The 25,227-nt window shown below is 47.3% G+C and overlaps 1 protein-coding gene across 1 annotated transcript; it reads left to right on the top strand.

Moving 5' to 3' along the window:
- The first annotated feature begins 631 nt into the window (after window positions 1–631).
- On the top strand, window positions 632–24,578 carry wtip (WT1 interacting protein). The gene is made up of 8 exons (XM_076747485.1): window positions 632–2,405; window positions 9,009–9,110; window positions 19,074–19,141; window positions 20,609–20,671; window positions 21,036–21,166; window positions 21,465–21,516; window positions 22,048–22,116; window positions 23,571–24,578. Exons 1-8 carry the CDS (start codon window positions 905–907, stop codon window positions 23,721–23,723), a joined length of 2,139 nt encoding a protein of 712 aa, XP_076603600.1. The 5' UTR covers window positions 632–904; the 3' UTR covers window positions 23,724–24,578.
- The last annotated feature ends 649 nt before the right edge of the window (window positions 24,579–25,227 follow it).

Below are 25,227 nucleotides of genomic sequence, written 5' to 3'. Positions count from 1 at the left end.
ACAATATTCTCCTTTAATCCTTTAATAAGGACCTATAGTGAGCTATGATAATTGGACATTATCCTAAAATGGATCATATACACTTTTAGTTAGGGCGAGCTGAGAATGTCTTCATTTTCATGTCACCGGTCTGAAAAATGTGGATAAAGTTGAGTTTTAAATAGCTTTGCCCTTCATATTACTAATTCGCTGCAGTTCATTCCTGGTGTAAAAGGAGTCGGACCAGGTGAGGCGTGCTTTGTGTGGTATTTTAGTCTGCCTGGGATGAATGCAGACGTCCTCTTCTCTCTAAACTATCCTCTTTTCAGAGCCGGCAGCCCCTTGCTGAGTTGGTCGCAATCATTGTTTCTCTGCAGCATTAACCACATTCCAGAGAGGCGCAGCGCATCCCGTCTTCATCCCCGCATTCCTTTTACGCAAACGAGTCCCCGGAGTAAAACGCTGTTTTATTGAGCTTTACGGCCGCTTAGTGAGCTCGTTTTTATACATAAAGGACATTCGTGGCGTTTGCGATCATCCACTTTCCTGTGTTTTCTGCCACAGCGACCGTAAGCGAAACAAGAGGAAAAACCAACAAGGGGAAATTCCTCCGCGCAGCGCGCCATTGACTGTAAAGACCTTTCAACTTAACAAAAACTGAAGTTGACAAACGTATCCCCGTCGGCTGAAACTGTGAGAAAGAGTTTGTTTTTTCGGCCAAGGGGGCAAAGCAGAAGAAGGCGATGCGGCACACGGAGGAGCTTTGTAGGTTCGTTTCTGGTTTTGTGTGAGTGAGCGACGGCAGCACCGCGGCGTTTTGTTTTGATTTCCATGTGAAACGCAATTAGCGCTCCGCGGTGCTCGCTGCTTTGGCTCGCCGAGCGGAGCGACACTCTGAACTTGTTTCTCGCCTCGGGAGCACAACATGGAGCACTACCAGGAAGATTTGGGACTCCGGGCCAGCAAACTGATGGAGGACCTTTCCCTGTATGATGCGTATCAAGACGGGATGTACAACGCCAGGAGAGACTTGGTGATTAACCCCGATTTAGACTTTTCGGCTCCGGCGGTCGCGGAGCATAAAAGTAAGCCAATGAATGGCACCTCTGTGCTTCACCAGCAGCATCACACAGTGGAGAATTTCACGTCTGGGAATAAAGTGTACAACGCGGCTCCGGTGCGCCCCGTGAACTGCAACCGGACCGTGCCTGTGGATTTCTGTGCCCCTCAGAGAGACGCGCTTTACAGTGAGGAGGGCTGCTGCACCAAATCCGAGGTGGCTTTGCCGTGCTACACCGGCGCCTCCGAGAGGCACAGGAGATACTCTCTGGAGGTGCAGGGCCACAGGTACAGCACCGGCTCCACCTTCGACGGCGTGCCTCTCAACAAGCCGGTGGCTCTGCCCGGCAACAGGTGCAACAGTGTCTGCATTACCAGCAGCCACGACGGGAGATACAACGCCACTAGTCCCCGGTCCAGCCTCGCGTCTTCCCTGTCCTCTCAGGAGCAGAGCAAGCATGCCAGCCCGAGGTCGAGCATCAGCAGCCCGCGGACTAGTTTGGTGGTCCCGGGTCAGGACAGGTACACGAGCCCCAGGTCTAGTTTAGTTCACTGTGAGGGCAACAGTGCCCTCAGTCCCAGATCCAGCTATGCAAGCACCGCCAGCGACACGAGCAAACACTCCAGCCCACGGGCCAGCCTCAACAGCTGTGACTGCTGCAGCAAGCCCAGCAGCAACCGCACCAGCGGCATCAGCATGGGCTACGACCAGAGGCACACCAGCCCCAGGTCCAGCACGGCGAGCCAGTACTCCTTCACCACCAGCCCGAGATCCAGTTACTCGGACTCGCGGTACGGGCCCGTGGTCAACCATGATCTGGAGGGGGCGATCCTGCACGCGGCGCCGCTGGCCAGTCCTCGGTCGAGCATCTGCAGCCAGGACGGGAGCGCAAGACCGGGGACCACCGCGAACTGCGTGGTCAGTCCCCGGTCCAGCATCTCCAGTCACAGCTCTAGAAGTTCCCGCAGCTCCAGGGGGTCTATGAGCACGTACCCGGACCTGCAGCTGCCCTCGCCCAGGTCTTCGATGCTGGGCAGCAGTCTGCACGAGGACACGCTGCTGCAGGAGTTCGGGGACGCCAACGGGATCCAAAATCGCATCCATCTGCAGGGACTCTCGGCGGTGCCAGAGCCCCAGCAGCAGTCATCCCAGACGGGAGGGACAGCGGAGATGATCGCGGGGTCGCCATCGTCGTTCAGTTATGGGGTGTCTTCCAAAGCAGCTTCCTCCGGCCAGAGGTTTAAGCTGCCCTACCAGGTGACCCCCAGCCGAGAGAGTGGGCCAAGCCAGGCAGAGAGACGGCTGGAGGCGCTCACCCTGGAGCTGGAAAAGGAGTTAGAGATGCACATGAAAAAGGAATACTTTGGTAGGTCATATTCAGTTCAGGCTTGTTTTCAAACACACCTTTGGATCTTTTCCAGATCAAGTAGACAGGACACGCAAACAAACATCTGTTGCAGAATCAGTTTAAGCCTGAGGAAGTCAGGGGTCATTCTGTGGCGGTGCCCGACTGATTTAAAACACCTCATTTGGTCGCAGCAGCTCAGCTCCAGATCAGTCAAACCATCATGTTTTCAGCTGGCCCACAGTTTCTCCTCAGAGGCTCTGACCCCGACTCCTTCCCCTCACTGTCCTTTCAGCCCTCACAGGCGTCTCGAAGATGCTTGCAGAACATTTTGGTCTTGTACAGATAGAGAAAATTTCAAATGGCTCAAAAGTAGCATTTCTCTTTTTTACCTCATGCTGTTCCACTGAATTCAGAGAATAGAACAGTACTCGTGAAATGTCACCTGTGGCTTTCTCTGTATTACTAATGAGCGCCTACTGAAATTCGAATTGAAATATATGGCGTTTGCTGGTAGTTTTCTGTGCAGGCAGGGGTTATTTATAGCCTTGTCATATCTTCAACATCTATTTGTAACCCACTAATGCTACATTACTGCTAACAGGTCCCTCTGTGGCTGATAAGAGTGGCTTTGCAGGGCAATACTAATTTCTCTCTTGGCAGAGCTAACATTTGCACAGCGCTGCACCTCGCTGAATGGAGCCTTCTGTTCTGCCAGAGCGGTCATTCAGAGCAGTGCAGTCTGGATCTGTTGAAAATGCAGTTATCCCCTGGATGAAGGCACATGTATCGTGGTCAGTGATTTTTTTTGGGGGGGGGTGTGTGTCTGATTTGGACATTTTGTGGTGCATTTTTGTGATTAGGGACTGTGAGAGCGAATGTGCTCGGTTCCCCCAGCAGTAACACAGCCGCAGAAAGCCTGCTGAGGAAGTTGCTGTCTACCTTTGAATTAGCAGCCAGACAAATGGCTGCAGCCAGAGAACAGTGGGCTGTTTTATAGCCCGTGCACTTGCTCAGAGTGAGGCTGAGACAGCTGTTGATTTGTTCCAGAGGAGCAGGTGAGAAGACGAGGACGGAAGACAGGAGGGAGAAGTGAGGAAGACGGAGAGATAGTGGAGAGAGAAGCAGGAGGGTGGAATCAGATGGAGGTTTAGAGAGGAAGGAAAAGGAGGGAGAGAGAAGAATGCAGTTAGACACTCCTCACGCCGAGCCCAGCAGAGACAGCTCTGTTTCCGTAGCGACAGTGGAGAAATTGATCGCTGGAGCTTTTTAGTTTTTTTTCTTTTTTTGGGGAGGGGGTGCAGCATTGCCTGCCAGTGTCCCACACTGCCCGGCTCTGCTCTGCCGGCTGGCCCTTGTGTGGCCTCTGTTTGTTGTGGTGGTGAAGGAGCTGTGAATCAACAGCTGGCTCGATACAGGCCTGCAATTGAAGCAGCAGAGGGGAGGCCCAGCCCACCCCACCCCTTACCCCCCCCTCCTCCACCCCACCTCCACAACCCCGGCCTGACTCCCCCGCGAAGCCCTTCATTAACCAGCCAGTGGGGAGTCGGGCAACACCAGACACTTGGCACACGATCTTGGCTGGCGGGCCAGACATAGTTGGTGGGGGTCAAGTCTGATCACCTGCCCAGAATTATAATGGCAGTAGTCATGCACATGGCTCACACACACACACACACACACACACACGCACACACACTGCCTTGTGGACAACTGCACACTGGCACATTCATGGTGCTTTGACTCTGCACATACTGTCCAAGTGCAAATTGAAGCTGACTAAAGATGTGTAATTATTCCTAAGTGTCATGTAAATTTTAAGCCTTCATTTTCCTCTGAACGCTCTCAGATGTCTCACAAACGAAGACCTCTCTCCTGCAATGACGTTGCATTTCCAGGCGCTGTAAAAGCTATGTGCTACCCTTTCTTCCCAGAGTTCCTTATTGCAGATTTTCAACTAAAGTGCTGTGTTCTTGGAGGGCCGTGCTTGTTTTCTACTGCGAAGGTCCATGAACCTGCTCCAAGTATTTGGCCACATTTGGTCCCACAAACTAGAAATCAGCAGCTGATCCCTCCGCACATTTTACCTTTCATTTGTTTAATCGACAGTCGTCATGCAGGCTTCTCACATCTTTGGAGACTGGTTTGATATTGTGCAGGAGGAAGTCAGTCACACACCGAGCGGTCGTTAAAGTTTCATGAATCGGGCTGTGCAAACCTTCTTACAACTCGCAGCACGTTCTGTGTTGTTTTCAGTGATGGTGGAACATGGAGTGTCTTTCTAAAGCACTTGCTCAAGTGAATGATTATTATTAATAAATGCTGGCCTCATGCTATATCACTGTTACATTTGAAAATCCCATGTCTGATCTTAGTGTTTGATCTCCCGCATAGGATTTTCAGGACTCTCCTTCTTAGAGAATAATGTATTTTTATATACTGACTCACACTCACCGTGCTCATCCCGTCTTTATTTCGTCATCAGACTCATCAGTTGGGGTCGGATATTAAAGAGCATTCTCAGTGGCACAATAACAAGCCCACGCTGACCACTGCTAAACATTGTGGCTTGATCTCAGCAGCCACGTTCAAAGGTGCGGGGATGTCTGTGCATCGAGCGGTGCCACTTTATTTTTAACCCCGGTGAATGCACAACATCCTGTGCTTGCCACATGGTCATGTTTTGAAATGGGCACATGAGGGATTCAGCATCCTGTTTTAAATGAACAACAAGAGCGCTTCAGCGATTTCCCCACCGTCCTGTAAAATGATAACCACATCCTCTCTCATAAGACGCTTCAGGATTTTTAGCGTTTGTGTTGAAATGAAAACAAATCACATGCTGTTTTTTTTAAGGTTTTCAGCAGTTTTCCCGGGACAAAAAAAAAACGTGTCTGTGTTGACAAATGAAATCCTGAAAGTCATGCGAACACAGGCTGGGTGGTTGTTAAGAAACTGCAGGATAGTTGCAACTAGAGGGAACAAAGTAATGAAGGTAAATTGATGTAGCTTTATAAATAAATCATCAGTCTTTAGTTTAGCCAGTGGGTAGTGAGTCAGAGCCAAAGAGCCGTGTCAGTAATTGAGCAGCCATAGATTCATTCTCGCAGAAGAAATGAAACATAAGAAAGGACGGGGAGCTGAAACTCCTCATGCGGTAGACACACGGTAGCGTGAGGATTAGGGGGCACAGAAACACCTACTGTCACCTCTGACTCATGTTTCTGACGTCATCATTTACTGAAATATAAAATCTGCCGCCGCCTTTTTTGTTATTATAGTCCCCTGGCTGTCAGCTGTGTAATGCAGCAGTCCATTGACTGTGGCATGCAGACAGATGTGCAGTGAGTCAGTTGTACCTGATTGGCTCACCTGAATACATGCTGAAATTCTGGAAGTAACCTTTGTGTCAAGGTGCGACAGGCGGCAAAGTAGAGAAACCAACGCACATGGAACATAGCAGGGACTCACACTTACACCACACTCTGTAATCTGAGTTTAGATTAGCCACAAAAATCTGGAGAACAAAGCCCTCATATGAAGATGGAGGAAGGAGCCTGTGTCATGGCCCGGCCCTCTTTGGGTTATCTGGCCCCACTAAACGTAACACTCATTAACTCTGCACGCTTACACAAGAGAGGCAGCATTCATGATTACAAACCAATCACATGCAATAGCACTGGATTAAGAGTTGAGTTTTATTGCTGTGTGAGATGAGGGGAAAGTGATGAGCTAAACACAAGGTGGATAACACACACCACATCACACCAGAATAGAATACGAAGCAGTAGAAGTAGCAGAAATAAAGCTGTAAATCGTTAATAAGGTCATTATGAATGCTCTGTATTATCAGCTTTTTAAGACATCTTGAGCTCCTGTGTTTCGTACTATACACAACACTCTAACATTTAAAAGTTAAACTGTCTGATCTGCAGAAATCAAGTGAAAAGGCCTGAGGAGAAGAAGGTTTAATTAACATTTGCTAAATGCTATCTGTGTGGGATTTACCAGGAGCAAGTCTCAGTGTGTGCATGATTTGCTCATGAAAAGGCTACAGGAAGGCATTTTCATTCAGTCACGGCCTCATTGAGTCCACAAAATGCTTTTCTATTAGCTAAGTGGCCCGATGTTCCCCCGAGCTGCGGGGACGAGTATGAAACATACAGAGGGTTGCCTATGTTGAACCAGACACGACCAGGAGTCCCATCAGGGCTGAAAGGATTTCAAACACATGATCTGCATCAGAACGCCTTTTTCATTCTCAGTCTGTTTGAGGAGGTTTTAGAGAGTAGTTTTCCAGTCTCAAACAGTGACGTGTGTGCAGAGATAAAAGCTTGAAGGGCGTAGAGGCACCTGCCTTTTCCCCCCAGCTTCATTTACCATCACAGACTTTTATTTTGGAGAAATTCTTTCAGATCATTTGAAGTTTTGCTCTTTCCTCCTTCCCTCCTTTCCTCTTTCCTCCTTATCGCCCATGTTCTTCTGTTATCTCTGCCGAGTGCACGATGGAAGCCATGAGTCCAGCTCGCAAAGAGGAAACGCCAATATTTGACTTTGATTCCGATGAATTAATTTGTGCAAACACCTCGGGTTGGAAGGGAAGCCATGTAACCTTTGGGTGCTTTTCTTGTCCCCCTGCCCTTTGTCTGTTCCTTACAATGTCTCAGGCTGTACTGAAGCTGCTGCGAGAGGGAAATCATGGCTTCAGATAGCCAGGGAATTCCACCATTATGTCACAGAAAGCGTGTCCTTGCTCTGAATCCACACTGCAATGTGTATTTATTTCAAAGATGGAGGGGGTGAGCAGCTCCCTGTTGGGATCTTGCGAGATCTTGTGTCCTGTAGGCACTGTGACCCAGGACTCACCCCACCCAGGCTTTGACCCTGCACTCCCTGAGGAATGTGACCCCAGTGGAGGTCGTCTTGTGCGTGAGAGTTTGGAGATCGTTAGTCTGCTGCTGCTGCTGCTGCGTCCAAATACTTTTAAGCCACTGTTTTTTCCCCCCCTTATCTAATTTCCTCGCTAAAGGTCATAAAACTGTTTGTGACGAGTTTATTCAGACTTATGCAGTAGAACTCAGAGCATCGCTCATCCTCTGTACAGTGTTTCTGGAATGACAGTCAGCCCGGGTGGTAAAAGAGGGTCATTGTAATCAGAGGGGCAGCCGTTCGACTTTTGAGACAGATTATCAGAGTGAATGATTGATGAAAAGTATCCTCTCCTGATAACTTCTGTTCAGGTGTCCTTTAGCAGAGCCAGTCGAACCTCAGTCTCAATATGTCAGCTGTACTGTGAAGCTCCCAGGTGTAAATCTATAAAACACACACACATTTCTGAGCAGGAGCTTTCATCAGACGTCCAAGACATTAAAGACAAAGGGCAGAAACGTCCCCCGTTATTTTGTGTACAAATACTGTGTACCAGGACACTTTCAGTTTCTCAGTTAGCTTCTTATATTGAGTGTTGGAATCCTACAGAACAAATTTCCCCTCAAAGTTGCCACAGTGTTGCTTATTTTACGTGACAGTTTGTGTTTTCGTCTGGCCGCCTCTCACTGGTTTGAAGTGGGTGGGACTCGCTGTGCACCAATCACAGTCAGCAATGTTTGAGAGGCTGATTACAGCCAGTTGCTTGCTTATGTTGCCAGCATTATCAGTCCAATCTGATCGAATGCCCACTCAGTGCTGATGGAGCTGATGAGCGGACGTTTAGAGTGATAAGAAATAATGTTTTCAGGAGCTTTAAGGCTGATATGACTGTTTTACATAAGTCAAGAAAGTGCCCTGCATCGGCTTTTTGCCTGCTAACAAGGAGAAGCTCAAAGTTGTTGGTGGTGGTGCACCTTATTTCTGGCCTCCTTTCCCTGACAGTCCCCTCACATCCACTGCATTTCCTGTTAGTGCTATTTTGAAATAATCATCAGCTCTCCAGAAGTAGTAGTGCGCCTTCAGACACTATGATGTAATGCATGGAAATGACAGACGTTTGGGTGAAACTGGAATGGAAATCACTTTCAGATATTACTTCCATAGCACAGAGTGAAACTTGCAATGCTCTCACGTCTTTAACCTTCAATCAGAAGCACGACTGTGCATCAGTAATCGCTGGGTGGCGTTCTGTGTTCGACACAGCTTGGTTTCAGAGCTTGACGCGCTTTGATCTCTGAATTTCATTGTGATGTTGGTCTTCAAACGCTGCACAGGTAACAGGGTGAACTCTGCCTCTGGAAGTACAGTAGCAATGACATTTGTAGCCAGTTAGTCATTCGTTCCAGTTTTTATTATTTTTTACGCACACGGTCGCTTCTGATCAGCCGTCCAGCAAAGCTCCAACAAAACAAGTTTGATTGTAACGGTGCACACGGCAGAAGATGTCTGCAGCGAACAGCACAAACATAACATTAGCCATAAAGCAGAGGTGGATCAGTGTTCACACACTGCTCTGCTTTGGGGCCAAAGAGTAATGTGTAACTCTAACACTGGTAAACCTTCATGAAGATTGAAACCATTCTCAGGAGCTTTTCTTTCCATGCTGTTTGAAGGATGCTCTTATTCTACCGTTGCATACCAAGTATTTAGCTCAGGATGCAGAGCGTCGGCTAACTGACCTCCTGTCTCTAACAGGTATCTGTGTCAAATGTGGGAAGGGCGTGTATGGAGCCAGCCAAGCCTGCCAGGCCATGGGGAACCTGTATCACACGAACTGCTTCACCTGCTGCTCCTGTGGTAAGTACAACTGCCAATTTAGTGAAACGGTGGAATGGTAAAATTGGTTCATCATCCGTCCAGCTGTGGACGGCAGCCCACCTCAGCACACCTGGCATGTGAGCACAGCCATTCTCATCGTGTCCGATGTGGTGCCAGCCTGAAGCAGCAGCAGCAGAGTCCATTTCCAAAAAAATTTGTCACAAGAACACAACATTAACTGCTGCCAGTGCCTGAAAATGGATGCTGCTCAGAGCAGCGTCGTGCGTTGAAACCCTTGTTAAACATTTCGAGTTTTGGCTTTAAACATACGGGAAGTGCATTTGACTGTTCTGACATTTCCGCGGTCTTGCTGTAGGTAGCAGGTTTGAAATGTCAGAAGCTGCATGTGATTTGGCGCTCACAGCTTTCTCTGCGTACTGCTGTCTGTACTTGGAGAGCAGGCTGGTAGGTCAGAGATACTGTATAGAGTTACCTGTCATCCTTCAGCCCGACAGTCAAACCAGTTGTCGTTTGTCTTCCCTTCATTCATGACGTCGTGTTCATGTTAGCCAGCATCTGTTTTGGAGGGGCTGATATTTCGCCGTAGCCAATCAACAGTGAACAGGCGCCATCATTAGCCTGCCAGAGGTTTTCAAGTTCTGTTGGCCCTCCTCAAGAAAAATCAAGGCAATGCCAACCACCTACCTCTTTCATCATTAAATCACGATTTTGAATAATTTCTAAGCAGATTTATGAACATTTATTCACAACAGACATCGGAGATCAGCAAAGCGTTACTCATACTGAATCTAAAAACATGTGTATCCTGTCTGCGTCTGTGAGGACTATGAATGTTGACGCACACCGCAGGATTCAGGCCTTAATGGTTTTAAACTACCCTAATTGTCTCCATGAGCTGTGTGTCACAACAGCTGCTGCAGCTGCAGCCTCTGATAAGCGGCCAATTTGTCTGGGCTAACTACGATAACCAATCTCAAACGTTATCTTTGCCTCACATCTCTCCTTCCACGCAACACCCCGCAACACTCCTTCACTGTCTGAAACCCCCCGGTCTGCAGGGAAGCTGTGGTGGTGGTTGTTATGAGTGAGGAAATATGTTGATTTGAAAGTTATCTGCATATGTAAGTCGACTCATATCAACCGGCACAGCTGTGTGGAGCTCATCCAAGCTCATTGCCTGTTCGTGGCCATTTGTTTGGTTCTGGCCCAGGAAAAATATGCTCCCATTCTTAATCTGTCCTCCAAAGCCCTGATTGGTTGATTGTTCCTCCAGCCTTCAGTGAGCAGAGCATCGCACACATTTGAATTGCTGGAAAAAAATCAGAGATGTGGGCGGCGATCGGAGGTCTGCAGGCTAAATGTTTGTTAGCTTGCCGCTTCATGCTTTAGTGCTCTTCAGATGATTGAAAATCCAGCGCGATGCCTCAAATGCGTCCGTGGCGCAGACACATCCCACGACTTAGGCAGTGTCAGGCAATTTCAGAAAACGTAGCAAACAGTGGGCAAAATGTGTGCTAATGCCTCTGCTTCAGTCCAGCCTCCCACCTTCTCTGTCTCCACATTTCTGTGTTTCTTCGTGCAACCTTGCTCTAAGCTCCAGCCGCTGCTGTCTCTGCTGAAAAATCATCATTAGTATCAGCAGCTAGCTGTCAGAGGTGGTGTCACAGTGGGAGATCAGAACATCTGCCGCTTTAAAAAAAAAAAAAAAACATCCTGCGGCCTGAGGACTGATAGCAGGGCAGCTCACTTCTCTTGGCAGCAGGAACAAGCTAATAATGCCACAAAGAAATAAAATGCTGACATTATTTAGCCTTTAAGACTGTAATTAAATCTGTTCTTGAGCTCACAGTGTGGAGAGTGTGTGTGTGTGTGTGTGTGTGTGTGTGTGTGTGTGTGAGAGAGAGAGAGAGATTTGGACGTCCTTGTCACCCGACTCCAGCCCTCCTCTCCTGTTTCCCGGGGAAACAAGAGGAAGATGTCGGGAGAGAGCTTTTTAGCCAGGTTGCTTCCATTCATACGTGTGGTATACATGGACACCGATCCTCCACCCCACCCCCTGTGGCTCTGGAAGAACTGCCTATAATTTACACGTAACCGAAGCCGCATACTTTCCGATTTATTGTGCGTCTGAAGAAAGAGGGGCCAGATGCCGAGTGTCCAGTTGCTGGAGTTGTGGGGTTTGCGGTGGAAAGGTAGCCTCTGACCTGGTTAAGGTGCAGGTGCTGTTTTAGGGTTTGTTTAAGAGCCGTTAGCTAGCTGCGCTCAGAAAACTGCTGGAAGCGATGGGATGAAGCAAAGACGGAACTTTGTAAGGCGAGCAGATTATTTCCTCTGAGGACTAAAAATACTCTTCAAGAATGCCTGCATTACTTCTGGGGAGGGGGGTAATTGCATCATTAAATGGCTCTGTGGGACTTTATTGCTGTTAGACAACAACCACAGACAGCTCCTGAGAGAGTTATTGTTGCGGTTATCGGAGAAATCGCGTCCACCATTAGTTAACAAGTCGCTGTCTGTGCTCGGCGCAGGTTGATGGTTTCACAGGCCGTCTCGCCTCTCGAGATGGTTTATTGGTAACGTAAACTCTGTGATGTGTCGTTTGACCTCATGTGAATGGGAATGTTTTCTTTTAAACAGTGTTTTGAAGGCCTCTGAGAAGTTTAGTTTCAAAGTGCCTGCGCTTGTCATAACACAATCCGGTGATTTATCAGGATCTACGTTCCTATGCTCCTGTTTGTTTTGTGGTTTCTTTTTTTTTTTTTTTTTTTTTTTTTTTTGTCTGGAGTAGGGTCCTCCCGGATTCTGGAGCTCCAGAGTGAGGCCGAGTTTGCTGAGACAGTGCTCGCTGGTAGCCTTGGGCTTTGTTTAACCATGCATAATTGAGCCCTCCTCTTGGCTTACTCCCATGGTTGCACCCTTTTTTCATGAAATGGCCAAGAATGCAAACTACCCCCCTCCACTTCAGCCGGCCTTCCCTGGAGGACCTCAATCAGACAGTCACAAAGTGTACCAGACCTGCTTATCAGAGGGGGCAGGCCTGGCATGGGCTCACATTAAACGGCACATGCACGGAGAAGTGCACCGTGTGTGCAGGCAGGCAGGCAGGTCAGTTTGGATTTCCTCTTTTTAAGAGCTGCATTGATTATTTGTATTGCTTTCGTCGTTTCACATAAAGTTATGTATCTGCTGAGGCACATTTTTCTGGATAATGTTAAAGATCAGCGCTTCCTCCTTTCACAGCCACTGTTAAAGTGCCATTTAGCGAGGTATCTGTGTCCCTGTGCTGCTTTAATTGCAGCTGGAGAGGTTTCGCTTTCCCCGCCGAACATATTTTCCCACAGAAATGCACTTTAACTGGAGTGAATTTATATTTCCATGTGACTGTGAGTCAGCGTGTTGTTGAAAATAAGCACGCCTTCTCCGGATTTAAAAAAAAAAAAAACAACAAAAAAAACACGCGGCTTCAGGCACGATGAGCAGACTGTCAACCGCAAGGCTGATGACTCATTCGTGTGTTACAGTAACCCGAATGGCCTCCGAAAGCACCGGCAGTGGAAGAGAGCTCAGGGGCTTGAATTTCTCCAATCTTTCACCGCCACCAGTTGCACCTGCCAAGCCGCGGAAATCACAACGCTGAAAAATAAGGAACGTTCAGTTCCTTTGTGTTTGGCTGCTGGAGTCACACAGCGTTTACATGCCCACTAATTATAGCAGCATTGGTAGAAGTAATTAGATTGTGATAAGAGTAAGGCGATGCTCCCACTGTGTAAACCCTCATATTAACCAGGTTAAGTTCAGCTTCAACAGTCAGATATTCAGCATGGATCTCAAATAGATCGAGACTGAACAAACTATACATGCAATAAACAGCGTAGTTCTAAAGACAGTGGTTGTAAGATGCTAACAAGTGCTCTCATTAGCAGGTGGTCAGTGAGCCAGCGGCTAACAAACCAGGAGCATTATCGTATTGTCGATGCCTCGATTTAACCTTTCTGGGTTGATTGGACCTGAAGCCTCTACTTTTAATGAATAACAGGCAGCTGTGAGACATGTTGCGCTGGCCGTGTGTGTCATAATATTGCCCTCGATTTGAGCTGCAGCTCAGTACTATTTTCATAATTCATTAATCTATTTAGTCTTTATTTGCTGGTATGAAAAGTTGACTGTGTGTGACATTTTGCAGCTCTGCTTTTGTGCAACTCAAAACCTGGTCATTGTGCATTGATGTCGCTTTGTTCTGTGGAAATGTCCTTCTGGACTGTCTGATGCATTACCACGTGTCAGTCCACTGTCCTTTTGGACATGATGTGCACAAATGTAGTGGTGCCAGGAGGGCTTTTTATAGCAGTTTTGTTTAATTTTGAAACATATAAAAGTGCATTAGCAGAGATTTCAAATCCCAAAAGCACTCAGGCTACGAGATGAGAAAGCAGCACATGGCAGACTTAGGATATTATCAACATTATTTTTCCAATCCACACACACACACACACACACACACACACACACACACACACACTCGTCCCCCTCTCCACATCTCTTCTCTTTCTGCCCAGTTGAAGACGTGTTTATTCTCTGTAGTTGTTGCCACATGTCCACCAGCCTTTCCCCTGCTGCTGGACTTCAAACCCAAAGGCTCCTCCAGCTTTGTGCTCACTGTTTTGAAAGTCCTGTCTTTTTTTTACCCCTTTGTAGATCTGTTGGTCCGTGTCCACTGTGTGTCCACTTTGGTCCACTCACAAAACAGGTGACAGTTTGTAAAATTTCTTGCAAATATCAAACAGATTTAAAAATGTCACCCTGTCCCCGAGTCATGTCTCTGACCTGTAAATCTTAGGTCTTCTGTGCTCATCGTTGGACCAATAGACCATGAGGCCGGAGCACACCTCTTTCCTGACTGTGGGCAAATTATTCACAGCCACACAGTTTGCTCCACACACTTGCAAATGATTTCATTTTTTTTACATTTTACACCGCATCACAACTTTTTAGGAATCAGGATTATATAGAGCACTGCTGGAATGTGTGTGTTTTGGTTTCAGTATGACCTCTGCTGACTCAAGGGACATGGCAGCAAGTCCTGGTCAGAACACGGTGAGGTGTTACTGATTCTAGTGAAGAACTGCTTCGTTCATGATGGATGAGATGCTTCCTGCTGCCTGTGCTGCGCTTTCCACGGCTGGGATTTCACCAAAAATACGAAAAAATCTCGTTGAGACTGCAGGCCTGCACAGGCTCGTCATGGCGTGGTGTAAAAAATCAGTTTGAAGCCCCTTTGTGAGCAAATCACCACATTTATCTGTCCTTCTAGACCGGCCAGGGCTCCGGTTTCTCTGCCAGAGACAGAGAACAGAGAGACTGAGTGACGCATCCCACCAGCAAGAGCAGTACCCCTCATTATTATCAGTGACAGCAAGACGAAGCCGTGGAAAAAAGAATTAGAGTGAACGGCACAATTTTAGAAAAAGATGCACAAACACTGAACAGTGTCTTTTGTCTGCGCCGGAGCGGCCACAGCCTGAGAGGGATGAAACCTGCCGTTGACATGAATGCGGGCTTGTCCGGGCTGCGATTGGACGCTCAGGAGCTGCTGCACATTTTGACTAATCAACCTGATTGCACAGCCAGAATCAGAAGTGTGATTGCTTGTGGAGTTTCAGCAGCAGCCAGTAAAGCACTTGTTTGGTCAACCAGGCAGCGGCAAAAACATCATGGCCGTGTTGTGTCCCGTGTTCACGCCCGCGTCATTCAACACCGCCGTCTTGTTAAAGCACAGCTTAGTTGGTCATGAACACAGCTCGAAACACGACAGTTAGGAAAACTGCAAGATGAGCGCTCTTGAAAATGATTAAACAAAGAGGAAGAGTTATCACATGTTGACACACACCAACGGGCATCTGACCAATAGGAAGTTGACAAATACTTGTACATGGAATGTGACCTGATATGACCCACTTTTTTAGCAGCGTTTGCAGTGTGGATTTGAACGTAAACACTATTCAGCCGTCTGTCCAAACATTAAGTTTCAGTAGATCAGTATCTGAAATGTTTGATAGGAATATTTTTTTCAGCATGCCATGAGTCCTCCTGTCATGATAGCAGCCCTGTTCATCTCCATATTTTGACCACCTTGAAGGCCACTCACACCCATAGTCCACCTACACGGGCATTTTCATTTATTTGCCTGACTTGACCTGGTCTGAAGACTGTGTGTGGACAGAGCTGTCGGCTTTTCAAAAAGTGAAGTTCAAACAAATTTAAACTAACACATACCTCGTGGTGTCCTACAGCTGCACTGGTGTCTTAAAATTTTAAATTTTTTTAATTTTAAAATTGGCGTGGCATGGAATTTTATGTAATGAAGACACATGAAGACACAGCCTTAACTGTTTTAGTCGAGCGACCTGATGTGACTCTAGCATAGCTCTGCAACTTCAACCTGAAGTCTGATGAGCTAGAACAGGTGAAACACCTGTGTGAGTGTGCAGGACCTGTAACAAAACTGTCCTGCACTCGGCACCTGGGACAATCCAGTGCGACAGGTTCCGTGCAGGTAAAGCAGTCACTGCCATAATAATGACTGAATAATGACCTCCATTTATCTCCAAACACAAGATGCTTCAAGATCACACTGTTTCCATCAAAGCTGAACAAAATCTGGTCTTGAATTTGTCGTTCTCATGAGCTTCAGCTGAAGTAAATGAGTGATGGAGTGAACATTTGACTGGTAAATATACGATGGCATCTTAATTCGCCATAGAAGAAGAGGTCTGCACAAAGCGTTTGATGTAGAGAACTTCGGCCTTCGGTCAGGGCAAGTATCAAGTTGACAGTGAATCAAGTAGAGAGGATCATCATTGTACCTGTGCCTTACAAACAGATGCAACAAGAGAGTCTGATCGAGGCTTTAAGGAAATAAAAGAAACGAAATGAGACCAAAAACACTGGTGAACATCCTTCCTCAATAACAGTAACTCTGGGGTGTTAACCGCTCTTTTAAAGGGTCGTAGCTAGAGCCGAAAAGCTACCTATGATTTCATTTCAGTAGCCAGGGAAAAGACCACATATCCCACATGATCCAAGGCTCTAAGCCCCCTCATTCATTCCATTGGTCTGAACACCTGGAAAGCCTTTCTTTGCTCCCAGTAAATGTTGCTGGTTTGCTCGCAGAAACAAGTGCGCTCGACTTTCTTACACTGAACATGCTCAGCACAACTGCTATGCCAGAGGGAAATTTAGCCAAATAAAACCCTCGCCGTGGTGATACATCGGTCCTCTTTCACCAGACCAAGGCTCATTTCCATGGCAACACCATCATTCACAATGCAGAGGTCAGGGCCTTAAAGCTTCAGCAGCAACACTGTGACCACAGAATGAGGCACTGGAGCGAGAGGAGAAAATTAATCATTATTATGCCATTGTTAATCATTTTGCAGTCAAGTTACCATTTATAGGGTCAATTACATTTTTTGATATTCTTGTTCAGTGGGAGATAATGTGTTCTTCCAGCCTGTTTAGGCCCAGTCGGCCAGTTTTTGACAGATGAAACTTAGCACACTATATGTTCATCCTACCAAGAGAGCTACGTTGTCTGTCAGCCAGTTAAAATTCAAAATATATGGCAGATCTGCTTTGACAGTAGTAAGAGACTTCAGTTTGGCTTTTTAGAGCCTGCAGATAGATAGTAACTTGCAAACAGAGCCGCTGGTTCTATCACTCGTAGCGCTGTGAGGAGGTTCAGGCTCTCTGTCTGGTGACAAAAGGCCAGAGGAGAGAGAGAGGCAGGCATGGAGCCCTCCCCCTCCCTCCCTCGGTGAGGGAAGCGGGCAGAGAGCGGGCGTTGGAGAGGTGTGGGGGGTTGAATGGGACCAGCTAGTGACCTCAGGCAGAAAGAATGTCCCCGTTTGCTCAGTCGGCCCGCTCCCCTAGCAGCACTCCACACAGTCATCAGTGCTGGGGCCTTTGTCTTCACCTTCCAGACCCCAAACTCCAGAGCAGAGGCCACAGACAAGCACACAGCAACACCTCGCCGCCCCTGCTGCTGCACTGTTCACTATAATCTCACTGTTCCTGCAAGTTCAGCCTCTCCCAAGCCTTGCTTTTGAAGGCAGTGTCTCTTAAGAGTTGCTTCACATGCCGTTCTTCCTCCGTCCTGCTTTTTCCTCAATTTGCTCCACGCTACCGAAATGCTAATTGCTCCTCAGTCTCAAAGTATTAAAAGTTTCACCTATTGTGTGGACAGCATTCCTCGCCTGCTCCGGCCATTTATGCGGGTGCTAATGCATTGCCATCTCCCAGCATTGTGACACTGCGTTTGTGTGTGAAATACAGCGATTGCATAAATTTCAGTGTTAAAAAGAAGGGGGGCAGATTTCCCATGCTGGGATACCCATAAAAATCAATGGTGGCTCGGGACGACAATTACATCTGACTAATCCAGCAGATTTATGAGATCCGTGTGCTTCGTCTGCCAGGCTCGGGTGAAGTCATCGCGCTGCCAGAGAGACACCGCTGCTGTTAAATGAATTTGAATGGGCGAGCTGTAAGGGGTGCATGGCAGGGGGCTGCAGAAGCCAGCCCGCAGCAGAATTTCTTTTTAGATTGGATTCAGACTTGGATTCTGATGAATGAAGACTCACCCAGAGGAATTCAGCCTTCACACTCAGAGCTGGGAGCTCAGTGTGCTGAACCTGGGCCGGCTGTGGTGTGGGCATGTTCCTATAGATGTGTTTGCAAGGTGTAGAACTGCAACTATTCATTGTTTTCATGCCTTAAAAAATAATGAGCACTAAATGAAGACCACCAAAGTGTTGCCTAAAAGCTGCAAACCAGCAGTGAAAAAGAGTTTTCACTCATAAAGATGTGGAAACAACGAGGAAACTCAGTATTCATAGCAATGGTTTGGTCTGGCATCTGGATGAACGACCAAAGATTTTAGTGGTTCATCAAACTGATGCGTGTCAATATGCTCATCGATTAATCATTTGGTTAGCTCGGGACATCTGTCCTCCGGTCTGCTATTGTTGGTCTGTCTGTGAACACAGGGGTAAGAGGAGAGATTTTGGGGGGAGGATTGGACAGCAGCCTGCTGTATTGATTGTGCATGGGTTGAGAATGGAATCCTATTGGGATCAATGGTCGAAGTAATTAAACGGAGGCACAGGCGGGATGTTGCCTGCGTTCGGCCATCCATCTGCTCCACACTGACCTGCTGCTGTGGTTGTAAAGTGGAGGGAACAGTGTCAAAAAGTTGGTCTGTGTGCTGTTTCTGAGTCTTCACTGTCACTGTTCACTGTCTGTTTTTACCAGCACGTTAAAGGTGGAGAAGTGCATCAAGAATTAGGAGCCAGGTTCATGCTAAGAGTCAGTTAGCTAAGCCTGTTAGCTGAGCCCGGTCGCTGATAGGACAGTAATTCCACTGGGTTTTTTTAAAAGATGTATTTTTACCATTAACTCTTGTCTCATAACCGTCAGCCTCAGTTAGCCTCAGACACTCCAGCCCTCCATCTTCTTAAAGGTGGGCACTTGCCTATCGGTCAGTGGTGCAGATTTGGAAGTCAAAGTTAATCAAAGCTGAACTCAATGTGAAAAATTTGTGCAGATTTTATTCAACCATTGATTTTATTGTATTTGATTGAATTTGCTGTGAAATGTCAATGTTTTAAATGCTGGTGTGACCAGGCCTTTGGCGAGGTGGGGCCCAGATCCTTCATCCTCCCAGGTCATCCCAAAGGTGGGAGATGGGTTTGAGCTCATGGCAGTTCTCCCTCACCAAACTGAGAAACTGATTTCTTGATGGATGTGGTTTTGTAAACTGTTGTGGCAAAGTTGGAAGCATACTATTGTGTCAGATATTATGAAAAACAGCCCCAAGGTAAATGTACGTAAAATGGGTGTCCACATACTTTTGGCAGTGTAGTCTATATGCTCAGCACGTTGGCTAAACTATATGTAGATTTAATTTGTTGTCTCTCTTTCCAGGGCGGAGGCTGCGAGGGAAAGCGTTCTACAATGTCAACGGGAAGGTGTACTGTGAGGAAGATTTCCTGGTAAGTCGCCTGTGTGCTCATGAGTATTGATTTTGTTCTCTGCTCTGTGATGAGCAGGTCTGCTCGTTGCACCGTATCACTGCCTCACGGTGGGGCGACAGAGGAGCGGGGGGAGCAAAGAGCGAGGGATTAGGATCTCAGGCTACATTCTACAACCCTCCAGAGGAAACAGACGTCACGGCTGCAATTAGAAGTTTAGCACCACCCCTCCAATTCACACTAATTTCTCCCAAATTTCCCCAAGGAGCTCAATTACCCCATGAGCTGCTCTCTGGTACTTACAATTCAGAGTGGGAGGAGGACAGCTGTAGCTCTCAAGCTCCTGGTCCATCTGCTTCAGGTTTACAGGGCAGACACAGCGCCTGCTCTCATGGTGCCTTCATGTGCCGTGGGAAATATTGCAATGATAAGTTTAATGTAGATGACCTCAAAAAGATGAATCTGATCAGCATGTTTTGTCTGTGATGGCTGTATGTGACGCTGTTATGAGGAACATTTGAAAACAGTGTGACAGAATTATCTCCAGCATGGAGGAAGGAGCTTGCAAAAGGTTCCTGTTACGTAAATGTTAAAAACAGCTTCATTATCCAAACAGCCTCACAACACAAAGCTTCTTCTGCTGTCTATACTTCCTGTTTATCAGCAGCTTCCTCTTAGAGTTCAACCTGTTGATCTGAAATACTTAAATTCCTGTTTGGCATTTTACAATCACGGCCTCTCGGTGATAAACGGATGCTGGAGGTCAGATGGCGATGGGATGAGACTAATCTTCTTCCGCCGCCCTCGTACTGCTAAGACCTGACTAGTCTGGCTTGTCACCCCAGGGGTGTCTCGAGGGTGGGGGGGGGGTGGTGGCAGATGGTAGATCTGGAGTGGAGATGTCAGGGCAGGGGGCAGCCTGCCCATCACCACCTCCCACCTCCACCTGGTAGCCGTGTCTCCTCTACCAGCCCCCCCGAGTCATCAGGTCATGACCCTGAGGGGGTTGAGAGCTGCAGATGGTCACCTTCATTATCTGCCTGTGCTCAGGGTTTAAGGGAAAGGAGCCATCAATGTGTCGCCGGGTGTTTTGTTTCCTGTAGCACACAAAGGCACTTCACACCCAGTCGGCCCAGCGGAGATGCTCTTTGGCCAGCATACACATGCTAATTCCCACATGTGAATGGATTCACCTGTGTGGATATAATGATGGCCTGAGCCTCGCAGAAAAACAGCAGCACCCTTCCTCAGAAAAATTAAGATTAAAAAACACAATAGGTCGCAGGTGGACGCTGCCTGACGGACATATCAGCTGAAAGACAAAGGATTCAGAAAGACACCCCCTCTCATGTTAATTTAAAGAGCGCAGCAGCACCCTCTGTAGATGAGTCGTGGACCGAAATGACCAGCAGGTGTGAAGCAGGACGTGTCCCACCTTCAGAGTTCACTGCTGAGGATGCTAAACGGTGTGTCTTGTCTTACCCACAGTACTCTGGTTTCCAGCAGACAGCAGAGAAGTGCTTTGTGTGTGGTCACCTCATCATGGAGATGGTAAGAGCTTCATCAAACACTACATGCAGAGCCGAAAAGAGTGAATGCATGTCTGCTGTTTAAAATCCCCTCATGTTCTTGAGACATTATGGTGTTTGGGAAAAAGTTACTGTGATATTGTGCATGCATAAAATCCCAGACTGCTTTATTAAATGTTCAAATCTCACAATACTGTGTGTTATTCAGCACTACTGTCTACTCAGTAACATTGTCCGTGCAGTAGTCCCATAATATGTTTTTGAACCTCCCCTATGGCATGTGTTACTCCATGAACTCGATGGCCTCACTCTCAAGTCTTACTGTTATCTTGTGTGTGTGTTTCTTCTGTGTGTGTGTGTGTGTTTGTGTGTGTGTGGGCGTCCAGATCCTCCAGGCGTTAGGCAAGTCTTACCATCCTGGCTGTTTCCGCTGCGTGGTGTGTAAAGAGGGTCTGGATGGAGTGCCTTTCACCGTGGACGTCGAGAACAACATCTACTGTGTCAAAGACTACCACACGTAAGGAGGACGTCTGTCTGCTCTTCACACTGATAAAATGCGATTACCGCATGACAGAATGTGGCCGAACAAGCTGCTCGGCACAAAACGGAGAAGCTGGAGCATGGAAACAGCACAGTTTGTACAAAAAGTGTGGTACTCACTCAGCTTCTGTCGCTGTTATGATTTCACGCAGTATTCTCCTGGTATTTTATTTAAATTCATGTTATTTTTATTTATTTATTTTAGTTGTATTTTTTAACGTCTATGAAAGTGCAGAATAAGAAGTCAACTGACTTTTTTTTTTCTTCCATGACAGGGTTTTTGCTCCCAAGTGTGCCTCCTGCAACCAGCCCATCCTTCCAGCCCAGGTGAGGAGCAAGCTGGCCAAATTCCGCTGGACTGACTAACACTGAATGACACACACAGGCTGCTCCCTGCTTAACAGGGCTAAAAACTTGAACGTTAGATAGCAAACAGCAGTTTTATGATGTGAACTTTTTATGTATCAGAATGAGAAATACTTAGAGACTCAGTGATAAAGATTCAAAGATAAAGGTCAGATAAGACTTTTTTCTAAATTAGCATTTTAAAATCAAGCCTCTATGTGAGACAAATGTGCCTCAGGTCTTAGATAATCTTAGTTTCTCTTAATGTGCAGCATCTCAAACTTTGTACTAATATCTTTTATTAGTCACACTGAATCAAAATAAAGGCAACAGCAACGAGGTTGTCTTAAGATAAAAAACACAAGAAAAGACGTGAAGAAAAGAACCTAAACTGAGCTAAATCTGCCTTCTCTACTTACAAACTTTTCTTCTTTTCTGAAATCCTGACCTGCACTTCAATGAGACTCTGCACTGATGTAATGTGACGATCTTACTGTGTGTTTGTCCCACCAGGGCTCCGAGGAAACCATCCGGGTAGTTTCTATGGACAAGGACTACCATGTGGAGTGTTACCACTGTGAGGTGAGGCCTGCACTCTGTCCACACCCACACACACACACACACACGCACAGTCTCACACACATGGGGTATGAGTAAGAGCAGTCTACTGTGCATGTGATTTGACTTGAGTCAATTTAGCATCACTGGGTGTGATTCAACTTTTCAGGCTTTTGTGAAACAAACACACACCATTCACACGGTGGAGCCACACACACCTGATCATGCACAGACACGTTCACGTGCACATCCACGCAAGCCCACAGACACAATGAACCTGGGTAAGAGCTGCAAATCGTGGGACGAGACCAGACTGTTTTTAGCGGCGAGGGTGAATCACCGCTGCAGTCTGCTGCAGAATGAATGAGACGCACACACACACACACACACACACACACACACAGACAAAAAACACACAGACAGATCCCAATGCAAGGTTACAGCTCGACGTCGTGACTCATTGACAAAGCACATTCCAGCGTCGAGCTCTGAACTCAGCTGGGGACTTGTTTTTAAACCAGACTTGTGAAATCGTAGTCATCGTGCCACTCGGCTGCGTCAGATGGTCTGAAGTTCAGGTTTGAACATGAGCATTTCATGCCACCCTGCAGTCATCCTGCTCTTTTATTTCTGCCCTGTTAATGCCGCACCGAGAGACAGATGTCCTCATGAGTGGCATAAGACAGACTGACTTCCTCTGAATGGCTGACATTCCACTTCGTAGAAATGGACCAGATCATTATGTAAGCGGTGGGTAATCATTCAGCCGAGGTGAAGGGAGGGGGGGGTGGTCTTGTGGACAGAGGAAGGGTAAAGTCCAGAGCTGAATCATCCCGGAGATGCTAAATTCATTACATATTGAAAAAAAGATTTCAGATTCTGTAAGACATGCACACGGCTCCGAGGCTTTTTTCTCAGTGAGAAGCAACAATATTGAGCCGAAGATACAGTGAGTGCAAATTCATCTATAATGCATTTTCAGCTGCTCATCCAGGTCTGAATCATGATAGCAGCAGACTGGTTAAGGGCCAGTTAGTTTATGTAATCCCTCCAGCATGTTCAGGGTCGAGCCCGGGAGCTCTCCTCCCTGCACAGACGCCCCCCCTCTTAGCACGGTAAACAGCTACCCGGGCTAATACAAAGAATGAATGACAATTTGCAGTTTTACACTGGGTTATGTGCCATTTTCACACTTTTGTACAGATTTATCAAAGAACATACAGCATGTTAATGTATGAGCTTTAGAGGTGCTGAACAGAACCAGGTGAGATGTTTCCTCCTGTGTCCAGTCTTTGTGCTAAGCTAAGCTAACCGGCCAGTGGCTGCAGCTTCATACTTAACAGAGCGGTATCAACCTGTAAGGATAGTTCTCAAAATGTCAAATCATTCCTTTTAATAGATTTTGCATTAAACACAGCTGCTTTGGGTATCTTCGTGCTGTGTTCATGCTTCTGTCTGTCTGTATGTCGCTCTTTCAGGACTGTGGTCTCCAGCTAAATGATGAAGAGGGCCACCGCTGTTATCCACTGGAAGGCCACCTGCTCTGCCACAGCTGCCATATCCACCGGCTCCAGTCGCAGGTCCCTGCCCACCTGCCCCCCAGCTACCCCCTCCATGTCACAGAGCTGTGAGGGGGAGGAGGGTGGGCAGCAACGGAGCCCTGCCTCCCAGGTGATCCGAGACACCAGCAGCAGGGGGACAAAAAAGGCCTGCACCCCCTCCAGCAGGTCCAGGGAAGCCTCTGAGTTACTGTCCCTGTCCTCGACTGGACGGCCAGGCCGTGGACTAACACACACAGGGCAGCTCCCACCACAAGCCCTGTTGTCACATGACAGGGCTGGGAAAAAGGGTCCCCCTCCTCCTCCATCTGTGGTCCTTTCCTCCTCCCTTCCCCTGGGGTGCCTAAACCTTGAAAGCCAACATGCCGGCTCACCCAGAGCCCCCCGGTGACGTCACACCTCCTGACCCCTGCACATTCATCAAAGAGAGCGTTTTTGGATTGGAGGAAGAGAACACAAACTCGTCTCTCTCCTCGCTCCCCTCTCTTGCTTTCCATGTTTTTCATTCCTGTGCTCTGACCGAAGCGGTTTACCGCAGTGGATTCACCGGCGCTGTCACGTCAAGAGAGCGCTGTTGATGGCGGCGTCGGGAAGGCCAGGGAACGAGCCACTACATTCCAGTGCTGGCTGGACCGGACAGACCCCCGGGTGGGCATGCTGTGCCTTCAGAGCCGGCTCTCTCCGTGCAGCTTCTAACACTGAAATGGAGTCCTGCTAAAGGCTATGCAAAGGACACCCAGCATCATGACACAGGGCTGTGAGAACAAACTGTTAACTCATCGCTCCTCACCCTGCACCGCCCCGAAATAACAGATGCACCGTAGCACCACAAGCCCAGAGGACTGACTGACATTCCACTTAGAAGTCTTAGACGAGACCTCGAGAGATTCACAAGCAGTGTCTTAATTAATGATTATTTTATGACAGAAAAAGAAAATTTTAGATGCACATAGATTGTCTTTTATATATGAATATATATTTTGCAGATGTTTTCCACATAAGATCATAGATGTAGATGTTTTGGTTTTTTTTTTGTCGCTGCGCTCGCGATGGATTCAGAGGTGAAACGCGCTGTCTGTCATGCAGTCTGAAGCTTCTGAAGATGTTGGGTCTGTTGTATCATTTCTCCTCCAGGACACGGAGGGTCTTCATGTCTGTCAGTGGGTCACAGATCCACAGGCTTTGTAGGAGCAGACCTGGCTCAAATAGCATTTGCCTTCAGTTGTTTTCTTCCACTTTGAGTACCAAATGTTTAGTGCCTAAGTCAAGCTTTGTCGCTTTTAAACTACATGTTGACTGTAGACAACACATACTACTACAGAGTTCTGCATTCCTTAAATTTCACTGTCTTTGGTTAAACCTCAAACAGTGTATTTATTGTAAAGTTGTTACTAAAAGTCTAAAAAATGATCTCCAGCACATGACCTTAAATGAAGCACAATTGAAGTTCTGTGTTACTTAATTCCTACAAAATGCAACAATGCATCCACTCAACTTCAGACTTTTCTGACCTGCTCTAAAGGGTGCCACGACTTTGACAAGTCATCACTCAGAGCTGTAAGATTAAGGCTTAGAA

The sequence above is a fragment of the Chaetodon auriga genome, chromosome 1 (assembly GCF_051107435.1).
Source record: "Chaetodon auriga isolate fChaAug3 chromosome 1, fChaAug3.hap1, whole genome shotgun sequence".
In the NCBI taxonomy this organism is placed as follows: domain Eukaryota; kingdom Metazoa; phylum Chordata; class Actinopteri; order Chaetodontiformes; family Chaetodontidae; genus Chaetodon; species Chaetodon auriga.
The sequence above is the reverse complement of the archived record's forward strand: the minus strand, read 5'-3'. Positions and strand labels throughout refer to the sequence as shown.